The sequence below is a fragment of the Haliotis asinina genome, chromosome 15, assembly GCF_037392515.1.
Source record: "Haliotis asinina isolate JCU_RB_2024 chromosome 15, JCU_Hal_asi_v2, whole genome shotgun sequence".
Classification (NCBI taxonomy): domain Eukaryota; kingdom Metazoa; phylum Mollusca; class Gastropoda; order Lepetellida; family Haliotidae; genus Haliotis; species Haliotis asinina.
This window is the reverse complement of record NC_090294.1, coordinates 33,960,603-33,974,027: the sequence shown is the minus strand read 5'-3', so window position 1 is coordinate 33,974,027 and position 13,425 is coordinate 33,960,603. Positions and strand designations below refer to the sequence as shown.

The following is a 13,425-nucleotide window of genomic DNA, read 5'->3' as shown; positions in this document are numbered from 1 at the left end:
ACACTGTTTTCTTAAACAGAACATGTTGGGTGTCGTCTACACTGTTTTATTAGACAGAACGTTGATTCTATCTTCTCTACCATTGTACTAAATAGAACATTGAGGGTATCTTCTATTTTTATAGTTGTACTAAACAGAACATTGTCTGTATCTTCTGAACCACTGCAATAAACAGAGCATGGAAGGTGCTGCCTACACAGTTATACTAAATTGTACAGGAGTTATCAGGACATGGAGGGGATCTTCTACACTATTGTACTGAGTAAAACATGGAAGGGATCTTCTACATTGTTGTACTGAGTAAAACATGGAGGGGATCTTGTGCACTGATATACTGAGTAGGACAAAAAGGTATAAAGCACCTATAGGGAGTGTAAAATGAAATGTGACACAAGCACGAAACACCAACTCTCTTCAAGTAAACCATAAATAATCACCTTGAATTGGAAACGATAGTACTGTTCACTTGTCAGTTCTGAGCTGTGACAGTTACTGATTGATGCTGTGGCATTGCACCCAATCTGAAACAAACGAAAGTTCTGTACAACTCTATATCAACAAATGAACGAGAAAACACTGACACACAGAGGCATCACCTGAATCCATTGTTTTCTATATGTACGATAAGCGCAATGTGTTTTCTTTCTGCTCACAGAAGTCCTGAATAGCCTTATGAAAACGTAAATGTTATTGCTTAGTAAGTCTCATACTATTTTCAGATGATATCATTAATGGATTTATATTTGATAGCTGTGTACTTATATGAAAAACAAGTCACTGACAAAATACACACAAGGAAGCCTATTCAGTGACACAAAGTTCATTATTGTGACACAGTGAAGTCACCAGTGATGTGTATTAAACTACTGGGTAACATAGTGAAGTCACCAGTGATGTATTAAACTACTGGGTAACATAGTGAAGTCACCAGTGATGTGTATTAAACTACTGGGTAACATAGTGAAGTCACCAGTGATGTGTATTAAACGACTGGGTAACATAGTGAAGTCACCAGTGATGTGTATTAAACTACTGGGTAACATAGTGAAGTCACCAGTGATAAATATTAAACGACTGGGTAACATAGTGAAGTCACCAGTGATGTGTACTAAACGACTAGGTAACATAGTGGAGTCACCAATGATGTGTATTAAACTACTGGGTAACATAGTGGAGTCACCAATGATGTGTATTAACCTAAATGTTGACAAAGTGGAGTCACCAATGATGTGTATTAACCTACATGTTGACAAAGTGGAGTCACCAATGATGTGTATTAACCTACATGTTGACAAAGTGGAGTCACCAATGATGTGTACTAACGTACAGATTGAAACAATGGGGTCACTGTTGATGTGTGTTAACCTAGGTGTTGGCATAGTGGAGTCATTACAGATGCTGTGTATTGCCATGACAGGAAGATTATATTGTGAGATGACGTAAATTATACGTTGAAACGAAAAGGTCACTTACCCCTTCAGCTAAAATGCTGTTTCGCTCTTCATTGCTAAGAGATGAGGAATCCAATTGTGCATCAAATCTGTCATTAAGTATATCAGTCTTTAATGTTGTGCTTCCTACCACCCATTTCACTGTATATGTGACCCCTGTGTTAGCAACCTTTTGTACTCGACAGGAAAAGGTCACTTTGGTCAAGGAAGAACTGTATGTCAAAGTTGGACGTTGGGTCATTTGCAGGTTACTGGCAAGACCTGGAAAGAAGGTCATTGACTCTATGCATGAACTAGGTCATCATTACCTTGCATGAAAGGCCACATATTATAAAATAATGAGAATGAGAGTAGCATTCCTTTAAGAATTCTCCCAGGAAGTTCATTCACTCTTTTAAAAATGTAGCATTTTTCATTAGAAGGTGTACTGTGTGAAATATGTATTAACAGTGAAAACAAAGAGAATCCAAGTGAAACATTTTGTGCATACACTCTTATGTGTCAAGACAATCTTCAGTAATTTACTACTGTGTTTCCACCTCTTACCTGTGCATGATGGAACGGCTGTTGATGTCATGACTGAGGATGTTGACTGCAGTGGCAAAACACTGGGAGAAATTGTAGCTGTAGCAGATGTCTGGCTTGGAAGTATAGACGAGTCAGCTAGACTTGAGAAATGGGTGTCCACCTCTAGAGAGATATCATCAATTCATTAATTACAAATGTCTATTTTGTGACTCTCTGTACACACTGCAGCCAATTTAATTATCTGCTTCATATTCCCAATAAAAGACATCAAATTCTGGCACTTTAGTTGCATCACCTCTAGTCAGACATCACTCACAACTGATGCACCTACTGATGGTGACTTTCCTTATAAACATGGAAACCATTTTAATATAAAGTCAGCTTCTTCCCATTCCCAATGAAGGAATTTAAACTGAAATGTTTACCATCAAATGCAACGTACGATATTCAGGATGATGAAATATGCACACAAACACATAACATGTAAAGCAACACCACACAGAGATGCAATACACACATCCAGCAACATAAATAGAGTCTAAGAATCTGAAACTTGGCCAGCTACATGTAGTACCCAACAGTCACTATTTACATTGATACCTTGTCAGCAAACTTAGGGCTCCTTAACATAGACATGAACAGTTTCTTCTCATCTTTCGAACAGTCGCCTTCAGTACACATTAATGTACTCCCAAATAATGAATTTTACAATGGGTCAGTAGAATCACTCAATCTTTGATGCTTAATACCTCACTTAGCAATATTCCAGCTATAGGCAACAGTCTTGATCTAATCGAAAATGAACCACACAATTCAGTGATCAACAACAATGAGGTTGGAATAATTCGTTGCATTTTAAACTTTAGAAACCTGCAAAACCACATCCGTTTTTAGTCATACAGAAAAATCCAAACATATTTGTTTCCAGCTAAAATACAGCTAACAGTATACAAAGCCATTTCGCTAAAACTCACTGCATCTTTCTAATAATTTGGATCTAGAAGTTCTTGATTGGGAAATTTTAACATTTAACCTACTTTATATCAACATTATTACTCCAAGAGTTTATGTGCTAGACTCAAAACTCTGTCACTGGTAAACAAGCTGTAGGAAGCTACAAAGTATTACCATCTGACATACCTGCTGTGCTAGTAGGACTGGCTGAAATTATTGTTGATACTTGTGTGCTGGGTGTTGTTGAAACATCAGAGCTATCCCTCGTATTAGTGGAAGAAGTTACTATCTGAGTGTTTGATGTGTCAGTGCTGGAAGAGGTTGGTGTCTGGGTGCTCATTGCTGCTATGCTGGATGAACTTGTAATGTCCGAAGAGGGATTTGTTGGAGTGCTGGATGGGGTCACACTCAAAGACAGCTGTGAGCTCTGTGAGCTATGACTGGATGACAGCTTCAGATCTGAGTTATGGTAGTGGAAGGAACTTCACAATATGACTGTATGGAAACATATCTAGTATCTGTGCTGTGTTAGGATATATAGAGTGTGTAATGAGCTACAAGGAGCAAAATCGTTATTTAGTAACTTAAGGTGCATATATTTCAGTTACAGGTGGGTGAGGCATTTAGGAAGTTACAGTGCTTTGTAAATGATATTCATTTGTTGTCAACATCAAGCAACACATCAGTCCATCCATACTGATGATTTCCGCTTTACTTGTGAATCATTTTCCTTTGGTTCTGTGTTAAGTGCATGAGTCACAATCAAGTAACAATAAGCAACGATGATATTAGAAATGGGTAGAAGAGTGATAACTCTTGGATGGTCTGGCTCCTGAATGTTTTTAGGGCAACAGTCCTGCTCTCACTCAAACCATGGACAGGTGGAGTTTCAAACATAGGCTACTAAACCTCTCATGTCTCATTAGGTCAGTGCACTTAGTAACCAATTTGTCCCTGTTCATGCACCAACAAATATGGTTACTTTCAATGCAAAAGCAATTCCATGGCACTTTAGTTGCATCAAATATGGTCAGACACCAATCGTGTAACTGAGGCACCTATTCATTGTGACTTTCTATACAAACATGGATACCATTTTAAGCCAACCTCTTCCCATTCCCAATGAAAGAATTTAAACTGAAATATTTACCATCAGTGCAAAGTAGGATATTCTGGATGATGAAATATGCACACAAACACATAACATGTAAAGCAACACCACACAGAGATGCAATACACACATCCAGCAACATAAATAGAGTCTAGCGCAGTCTCAAAATTTGAAACTTGGCCAGCTACATGTAGTACCCAAACTTACTGCTCTTTAACACAAAGCAAATAGTTCACATGACATGAATGGTTTGTTTTCAGCTTTCAAACAGTCACCTCCAGGAAACATGAATGTACTCTCAAATAATGAAGTTTAAAATGGGTCAGCAGAGTCAATATTTCTTTGTAAATAGCCACACTCAGCAATATTCCAGCTGTACGGTGATGGTCTATAAATAATCAAGTATGATGTGTGGACTTCGAAAGACTTGAAAATCAACAGCAAAATGTGTCAAGCAAGTTATTGAGCCTGATGATCTGATCCTACTTGTTGCTTCTTTTCACAAGCTTGGGTTATTGAAGACCAATCTTAACCTGGATCCTCACAGGTTAGAACAGTAACTGAGTCTTCATGACATCAGCAAAGACATGTGAATTCTTCTTAGCTTTTAAGGGCCAGGGGTAACATGACATGCTATGAATATGGGTCAGCTTATCATAGGAGTGAAACTTATCTCACTATGGGAACAAGGAGGTTGAAATATTTACTTACATCTAATCCACAGAAATCTGCCACAACCACATCACAACTTTATTCGGGGCATACATTTACAGCCACACATATTCTTGTTTCCAGTTTACAACTTACAGCATAGAAAGCCATTTCGCTAAAACTAACTGCATCTTTCTAACAATTTGGATCTAGAAGTTCTTGATTGGGAAATTTTAACATTTAACCTACTTTATATCAACATTATTACTCCAAGAGTTTATGTGCTAGACTCAAAACTCTGTCACTGGTAAACAAGCTGTAGGAAGCTACAAAGTATTACCATCTGACATACCTGCTGTGCTAGTAGGACTGGCTGAAATTATTGTTGATACTTGTGTGCTGGGTGTTGTTGAAACATCAGAGCTATCCCTCGTATTAGTGGAAGAAGTTACTATCTGAGTGTTTGATGTGTCAGTGCTGGAAGAGGTTGGTGTCTGGGTGCTCATTGCTGCTATGCTGGATGAACTTGTAATGTCCGAAGAGGGATTTGTTGGAGTGCTGGATGGGGTCACACTCAAAGACAGCTGTGAGCTCTGTGAGCTATGACTGGATGACAGCTTCAGATCTGAGTTATGGTAGAGGAAGGAACTTCACAATATGACTGTATGGAAACATATCTAGTATCTGTGCTGTGTTAGGATATATAGAGTGTGTAATGAGCTACAAGGAGCAAAATCGTTATTTAGTAACTTAAGGTGCATATATTTCAGTTACAGGTGGGTGAGGCATTTAGGAAGTTACAGTGCTTTGTAAATGATATTCATTTGTTGTCAACATCAAGCAACACATCAGTCCATCCATACTGATGATTTCCGCTTTACTTGTGAATCATTTTCCTTTGGTTCTGTGTTAAGTGCATGAGTCACAATCAAGTAACAATAAGCAACGATGATATTAGAAATGGGTAGAAGAGTGATAACTCTTGGATGGTCTGGCTCCTGAATGTTTTTAGGGCAACAGTCCTGCTCTCACTCAAACCATGGACAGGTGGAGTTTCAAACATAGGCTACTAAACCTCTCATGTCTCATTAGGTCAGTGCACTTAGTAACCAATTTGTCCCTGTTCATGCACCAACAAATATGGTTACTTTCAATGCAAAAGCAATTCCATGGCACTTTAGTTGCATCAAATATGGTCAGACACCAATCGTGTAACTGAGGCACCTATTCATTGTGACTTTCTATACAAACATGGATACCATTTTAAGCCAACCTCTTCCCATTCCCAATGAAAGAATTTAAACTGAAATATTTACCATCAGTGCAAAGTAGGATATTCTGGATGATGAAATATGCACACAAACACATAACATGTAAAGCAACACCACACAGAGATGCAATACACACATCCAGCAACATAAATAGAGTCTAGCGCAGTCTCAAAATTTGAAACTTGGCCAGCTACATGTAGTACCCAAACTTACTGCTCTTTAACACAAAGCAAATAGTTCACATGACATGAATGGTTTGTTTTCAGCTTTCAAACAGTCACCTCCAGGAAACATGAATGTACTCTCAAATAATGAAGTTTAAAATGGGTCAGCAGAGTCAATATTTCTTTGTAAATAGCCACACTCAGCAATATTCCAGCTGTACGGTGATGGTCTATAAATAATCAAGTATGATGTGTGGACTTCGAAAGACTTGAAAATCAACAGCAAAATGTGTCAAGCAAGTTATTGAGCCTGATGATCTGATCCTACTTGTTGCTTCTTTTCACAAGCTTGGGTTATTGAAGACCAATCTTAACCTGGATCCTCACAGGTTAGAACAGTAACTGAGTCTTCATGACATCAGCAAAGACATGTGAATTCTTCTTAGCTTTTAAGGGCCAGGGGTAACATGACATGCTATGAATATGGGTCAGCTTATCATAGGAGTGAAACTTATCTCACTATGGGAACAAGGAGGTTGAAATATTTACTTACATCTAATCCACAGAAATCTGCCACAACCACATCACAACTTTATTCTGGGCATACATTTACAGCCACACATATTCTTGTTTCCAGTTTACAACTTACAGCATAGAAAGCCATTTTGCTAAAACTCACTGCATCTTTCTAATAATTTGGATCTAGAAGTTCTTGATTGGGAAATTTTAACATTTAACCTACTTTATATCAACATTATTACTCCAAGAGTTTATGTGCTAGACTCAAAACTCTGTCACTGGTAAACAAGCTGTAGGAAGCTACAAAGTATTACCATCTGACATACCTGCTGTGCTAGTAGGACTGGCTGAAATTATTGTTGATACTTGTGTGCTGGGTGTTGTTGAAACATCAGAGCTATCCCTCGTATTAGTGGAAGAAGTTACTATCTGAGTGTTTGATGTGTCAGTGCTGGAAGAGGTTGGTGTCTGGGTGCTCATTGCTGCTATGCTGGATGAACTTGTAATGTCCGAAGAGGGATTTGTTGGAGTGCTGGATGGGGTCACACTCAAAGACAGCTGTGAGCTCTGTGAGCTATGACTGGATGACAGCTTCAGATCTGAGTTATGGTAGAGGAAGGAACTTCACAATATGACTGTATGGAAACATATCTAGTATCTGTGCTGTGTTAGGATATATAGAGTGTGTAATGAGCTACAAGGAGCAAAATCGTTATTTAGTAACTTAAGGTGCATATATTTCAGTTACAGGTGGGTGAGGCATTTAGGAAGTTACAGTGCTTTGTAAATGATATTCATTTGTTGTCAACATCAAGCAACACATCAGTCCATCCATACTGATGATTTCCGCTTTACTTGTGAATCATTTTCCTTTGGTTCTGTGTTAAGTGCATGAGTCACAATCAAGTAACAATAAGCAACGATGATATTAGAAATGGGTAGAAGAGTGATAACTCTTGGATGGTCTGGCTCCTGAATGTTTTTAGGGCAACAGTCCTGCTCTCACTCAAACCATGGACAGGTGGAGTTTCAAACATAGGCTACTAAACCTCTCATGTCTCATTAGGTCAGTGCACTTAGTAACCAATTTGTCCCTGTTCATGCACCAACAAATATGGTTACTTTCAATGCAAAAGCAATTCCATGGCACTTTAGTTGCATCAAATATGGTCAGACATCAATCGTGTAACTGAGGCACCTATTCATTGTGACTTTCTATACAAACATGGATACCATTTTAAGCCAACCTCTTCCCATTCCCAATGAAAGAATTTAAACTGAAATATTTACCATCAGTGCAAAGTAGGATATTCAGGATGATGAAATATGCACACAAACACATAACATGTAAAGCAACACCACACAGAGATGCAATACACACATCCAGCAACATAAATAGAGTCTAGCGCAGTCTCAAAATTTGAAACTTGGCCAGCTACATGTAGTACCCAAACTTACTGCTCTTTAACACAAAGCAAATAGTTCACATGACATGAATGGTTTGTTTTCAGCTTTCAAACAGTCACCTCCAGGAAACATGAATGTACTCTCAAATAATGAAGTTTAAAATGGGTCAGCAGAGTCAATATTTCTTTGTAAATAGCCACACTCAGCAATATTCCAGCTGTCCGGTGATGGTCTATAAATAATCAAGTATGAAGTGTGGACTTCGAAAGACTTGAAAATCAACAGCAAAATGTGTCAAGCAAGTTATTGAGCCTGATGATCTGATCCTACTTGTTGCTTCTTTTCACAAGCTTGGGTTGTTGAAGACCAATCTTAACCTGGATCCTCACAGGTTAGAACAGTAACTGAGTCTTCATGACATCAGCAAAGACATGTGAATTCTTCTTAGCTTTTAAGGGCCAGGGGAAACATGACATTCTATGAATCTGGGTCAGCTTATCATAGGAGTGAAACTTATCTCACTATGGGAACAAGGAGGTTGAAATATTTACTTACATCTAATCCACAGAAATCTGCCACAACCACATCACAACTTTATTCGGGGCATACATTTACAGCCACACATATTCTTGTTTCCAGTTTACAACTTACAGCACAGAAAGCCATTTCGCTAAAACTAACTGCATCTTTCTAATAATTTGGATCTAGAAGTTCTTGATTGGGAAATTTTAACATTTAACCTACTTTATATCAACATTATTACTCCAAGAGTTTATGTGCTAGACTCAAAACTCTGTCACTGGTAAACAAGCTGTAGGAAGCTACAAAGTATTACCATCTGACATACCTGCTGTGCTAGTAGGACTGGCTGAAATTATTGTTGATACTTGTGTGCTGGGTGTTGTTGAAACATCAGAGCTATCCCTCGTATTAGTGGAAGAAGTTGCTATCTGAGTGTTTGATGTGTCAGTGCTGGAAGAGGTTGGTGTCTGGGTGCTCATTGCTGCTACGCTGGATGAACTTGTAATGTCCAAAGAGGGATTTGTTGGAGTGCTGGATGGGGTCACACTCAAAGACAGCTGTGAGCTCTGTGAGCTATGACTGGATGACAGCTTCAGATCTGAGTTATGGTAGAGGAAGGAACTTCACAATATGACTGTATGGAAACATATCTAGTATCTGTGCTGTGTTAGGATATATAGAGTGTGTAATGAGCTACAAGGAGCAAAATCGTTATTTAGTAACTTAAGGTGCATATATTTCAGTTACAGGTGGGTGAGGCATTTAGGAAGTTACAGTGCTTTGTAAATGATATTCATTTGTTGTCAACATCAAGCAACACATCAGTCCATCCATACTGATGATTTCCGCTTTACTTGTGAATCATTTTCCTTTGGTTCTGTGTTAAGTGCATGAGTCACAATCAAGTAACAATAAGCAACGATGATATTAGAAATGGGTAGAAGAGTGATAACTCTTGGATGGTCTGGCTCCTGAATGTTTTTAGGGCAACAGTCCTGCTCTCACTCAAACCATGGACAGGTGGAGTTTCAAACATAGGCTACTAAACCTCTCATGTCTCATTAGGTCAGTGCACTTAGTAACCAATTTGTCCCTGTTCATGCACCAACAAATATGGTTACTTTGAATGCAAAAGCAAATCCATGGCACTTTAGTTGCATCAAATATGGTCAGACATCAATCGTGCAACTGAGGCACCTATTCATTGTGACTTTCTATACAAACATGGATACCATTTTAAGCCAACCTCTTCCCATTCCCAATGAAAGAATTTAAACTGAAATATTTACCATCAGTGCAAAGTAGGATATTCAGGATGATGAAATATGCACACAAACACATAACATGTAAAGCAACACCACACAGAGATGCAATACACACATCCAGCAACATAAATAGAGTCTAGCGCAGTCTCAAAATTTGAAACTTGGCCAGCTACATGTAGTACCCAAACTTACTGCTCTTTAACACAGAACAAATAGTTCACATGACATGAATGGTTTGCTTTCAGCTTTCAAACAGCCACCTCCAGGAAACATGAATGTACTCCCAAATAATGAAGTTTAAAATGGGTCAGCAGAGTCAATATTTCTTTGTAAATAGCCACACTCAGCAATATTCCAGCTGTACGGTGATGGTCTATAAATAATCAAGTATGATGTGTGGACTTCGAAAGACTTGAAAATCAACAGTAAAATGTGTCAAGCAAGTTATTGAGCCTGATGATCTGATCTTACTTGTTGCTTCTTTTCACAAGCTCGGGTTGTTGAAGACCTATCTTAACCTGGATCCTCACAGGTTAGAACAGTAACTGAGTCTTCATGACATCAGCAAAGACATGTGAATTCTTCTTAGCTTTTAAGGGCCAGGGGTAACATGACATGCTATGAATCTGGGTCAGCTTATCATAGGAGTGAAACTTATCTCACTATGGGAACAAGGAGGTTGAAATATTTACTTACATCTAATCCACAGAAATCTGCCACAACCACATCACAACTTTATTCGGGGCATACATTTACAGCCACACATATTCTTGTTTCCAGTTTACAACTTACAGCATAGAAAGCCATTTTGCTAAAACTAACTGCATCTTTCTAATAATTTGGATCTAGAAGTTCTTGATTGGGAAATTTTAACATTTAACCTACTTTATATCAACATTATTACTCCAAGAGTTATGTGCTAGACTCAAAACTCTGTCACTGGTAAACAAGCTGTAGGAAGCTACAAAGTATTACCATCTGACATACCTGCTGTGCTAGTAGGACTGGCTGAAATTATTGTTGATACTTGTGTGCTGGGTGTTGTTGAAACATCAGAGCTATCCCTCGTATTAGTGGAAGAAGTTACTATCTGAGTGTTTGATGTGTCAGTGCTGGAAGAGGTTGGTGTCTGGGTGCTCATTGCTGCTATGCTGGATGAACTTGTAATGTCCGAAGAGGGATTTGTTGGAGTGCTGGATGGGGTCACACTCAAAGACAGCTGTGAGCTCTGTGAGCTATGACTGGATGACAGCTTCAGATCTGAGTTATGGTAGAGGAAGGAACTTCACAATATGACTGTATGGAAACATATCTAGTATCTGTGCTGTGTTAGGATATATAGAGTGTGTAATGAGCTACAAGGAGCAAAATCGTTATTTAGTAACTTAAGGTGCATATATTTCAGTTACAGGTGGGTGAGGCATTTAGGAAGTTACAGTGCTTTGTAAATGATATTCATTTGTTGTCAACATCAAGCAACACATCAGTCCATCCATACTGATGATTTCCGCTTTACTTGTGAATCATTTTCCTTTGGTTCTGTGTTAAGTGCATGAGTCACAATCAAGTAACAATAAGCAACGATGATATTAGAAATGGGTAGAAGAGTGATAACTCTTGGATGGTCTGGCTCCTGAATGTTTTTAGGGCAACAGTCCTGCTCTCACTCAAACCATGGACAGGTGGAGTTTCAAACATAGGCTACTAAACCTCTCATGTCTCATTAGGTCAGTGCACTTAGTAACCAATTTGTCCCTGTTCATGCACCAACAAATATGGTTACTTTGAATGCAAAAGCAATTCCATGGCACTTTAGTTGCATCAAATATGGTCAGACATCAATCGTGCAACTGAGGCACCTATTCATTGTGACTTTCTTTACAAACATGGATACCATTTTAAGCCTACCTCTTCCCATTCCCAATGAAAGAATTTAAACTGAAATATTTACCATCAGTGCAAAGTAGGATATTCAGGATGATGAAATATGCACACAAACACATAACATGTAAAGCAACACCACACAGAGATGCAATACACACATCCAGCAACATAAATAGAGTCTAGCGCAGTCTCAAAATTTGAAACTTGGCCAGCTACATGTAGTACCCAAACTTACTGCTCTTTAACACAAAGCAAATAGTTCACATGACATGAATGGTTTGTTTTCAGCTTTCAAACAGTCACCTCCAGGAAACATGAATGTACTCTCAAATAATGAAGTTTAAAATGGGTCAGCAGAGTCAATATTTCTTTGTAAATAGCCACACTCAGCAATATTCCAGCTGTACGGTGATGGTCTATAAATAATCAAGTATGAAGTGTGGACTTCGAAAGACTTGAAAATCAACAGCAAAATGTGTCAAGCAAGTTATTGAGCCTGATGATCTGATCCTACTTGTTGCTTCTTTTCACAAGCTTGGGTTATTGAAGACCAATCTTAACCTGGATCCTCACAGGTTAGAACAGTAACTGAGTCTTCATGACATCAGCAAAGACATGTGAATTCTTCTTAGCTTTTAAGGGCCAGGGGTAACATGACATTCTATGAATCTGGGTCAGCTTATCATAGGAGTGAAACTTATCTCACTATGGGAACAAGGAGGTTGAAATATTTACTTACATCTAATCCACAGAAATCTGCCACAACCACATCACAACTTTATTCGGGGCATACATTTACAGCCACACATATTCTTGTTTCCAGTTTACAACTTACAGCACAGAAAGCCATTTCGCTAAAACTAACTGCATCTTTCTAATAATTTGGATCTAGAAGTTCTTGATTGGGAAATTTTAACATTTAACCTACTTTATATCAACATTATTACTCCAAGAGTTTATGTGCTAGACTCAAAACTCTGTCACTGGTAAACAAGCTGTAGGAAGCTACAAAGTATTACCATCTGACATACCTGCTGTGCTAGTAGGACTGGCTGAAATTATTGTTGATACTTGTGTGCTGGGTGTTGTTGAAACATCAGAGCTATCCCTCGTATTAGTGGAAGAAGTTACTATCTGAGTGGTTGATGTGTCAGTGCTGGAAGAGGTTGGTGTCTGGGTGCTCATTGCTGCTATGCTGGATGAACTTGTAATGTCCAAAGAGGGATTTGTTGGAGTGCTGGATGGGGTCACACTCAAAGACAGCTGTGAGCTCTGTGAGCTATGACTGGATGACAGCTTCAGATCTGAGTTATGGTAGAGGAAGGAACTTCACAATATGACTGTATGGAAACATATCTAGTATCTGTGCTGTGTTAGGATATATAGAGTGTGTAATGAGCTACAAGGAGCAAAATCGTTATTTAGTAACTTAAGGTGCATATATTTCAGTTACAGGTGGGTGAGGCATTTAGGAAGTTACAGTGCTTTGTAAATGATATTCATTTGTTGTCAACATCAAGCAACACATCAGTCCATCCATACTGATGATTTCCGCTTTACTTGTGAATCATTTTCCTTTGGTTCTGTGTTAAGTGCATGAGTCACAATCAAGTAACAATAAGCAACGATGATATTAGAAATGGGTAGAAGAGTGACAACTCTTGGATGGTCTGGCTCCTGAATGTTTTTAGGGCAACA

The 13,425-nt window shown here is 38.6% G+C and overlaps 1 protein-coding gene across 1 annotated transcript in view; it reads right to left on the bottom strand.

Annotated features, from left to right (window-relative positions):
- The window catches only part of LOC137266456 (uncharacterized), a 303,788-nt gene that overhangs the window by 24,618 nt on the left and 265,745 nt on the right, over positions 1-13,425 (bottom strand). The window contains exons 163-171 of the mRNA XM_067801954.1: positions 12,759-13,031; positions 10,831-11,103; positions 8,904-9,176; positions 6,976-7,248; positions 5,048-5,320; positions 3,120-3,392; positions 1,998-2,141; positions 1,474-1,712; positions 438-521 (exon numbers count right to left, since the gene is read on the bottom strand). Of these exons, the coding sequence (XP_067658055.1) occupies positions 438-521; positions 1,474-1,712; positions 1,998-2,141; positions 3,120-3,392; positions 5,048-5,320; positions 6,976-7,248; positions 8,904-9,176; positions 10,831-11,103; positions 12,759-13,031 (2,105 nt within the window). The remainder of the gene's footprint in view (positions 1-437; positions 522-1,473; positions 1,713-1,997; positions 2,142-3,119; positions 3,393-5,047; positions 5,321-6,975; positions 7,249-8,903; positions 9,177-10,830; positions 11,104-12,758; positions 13,032-13,425) is intronic.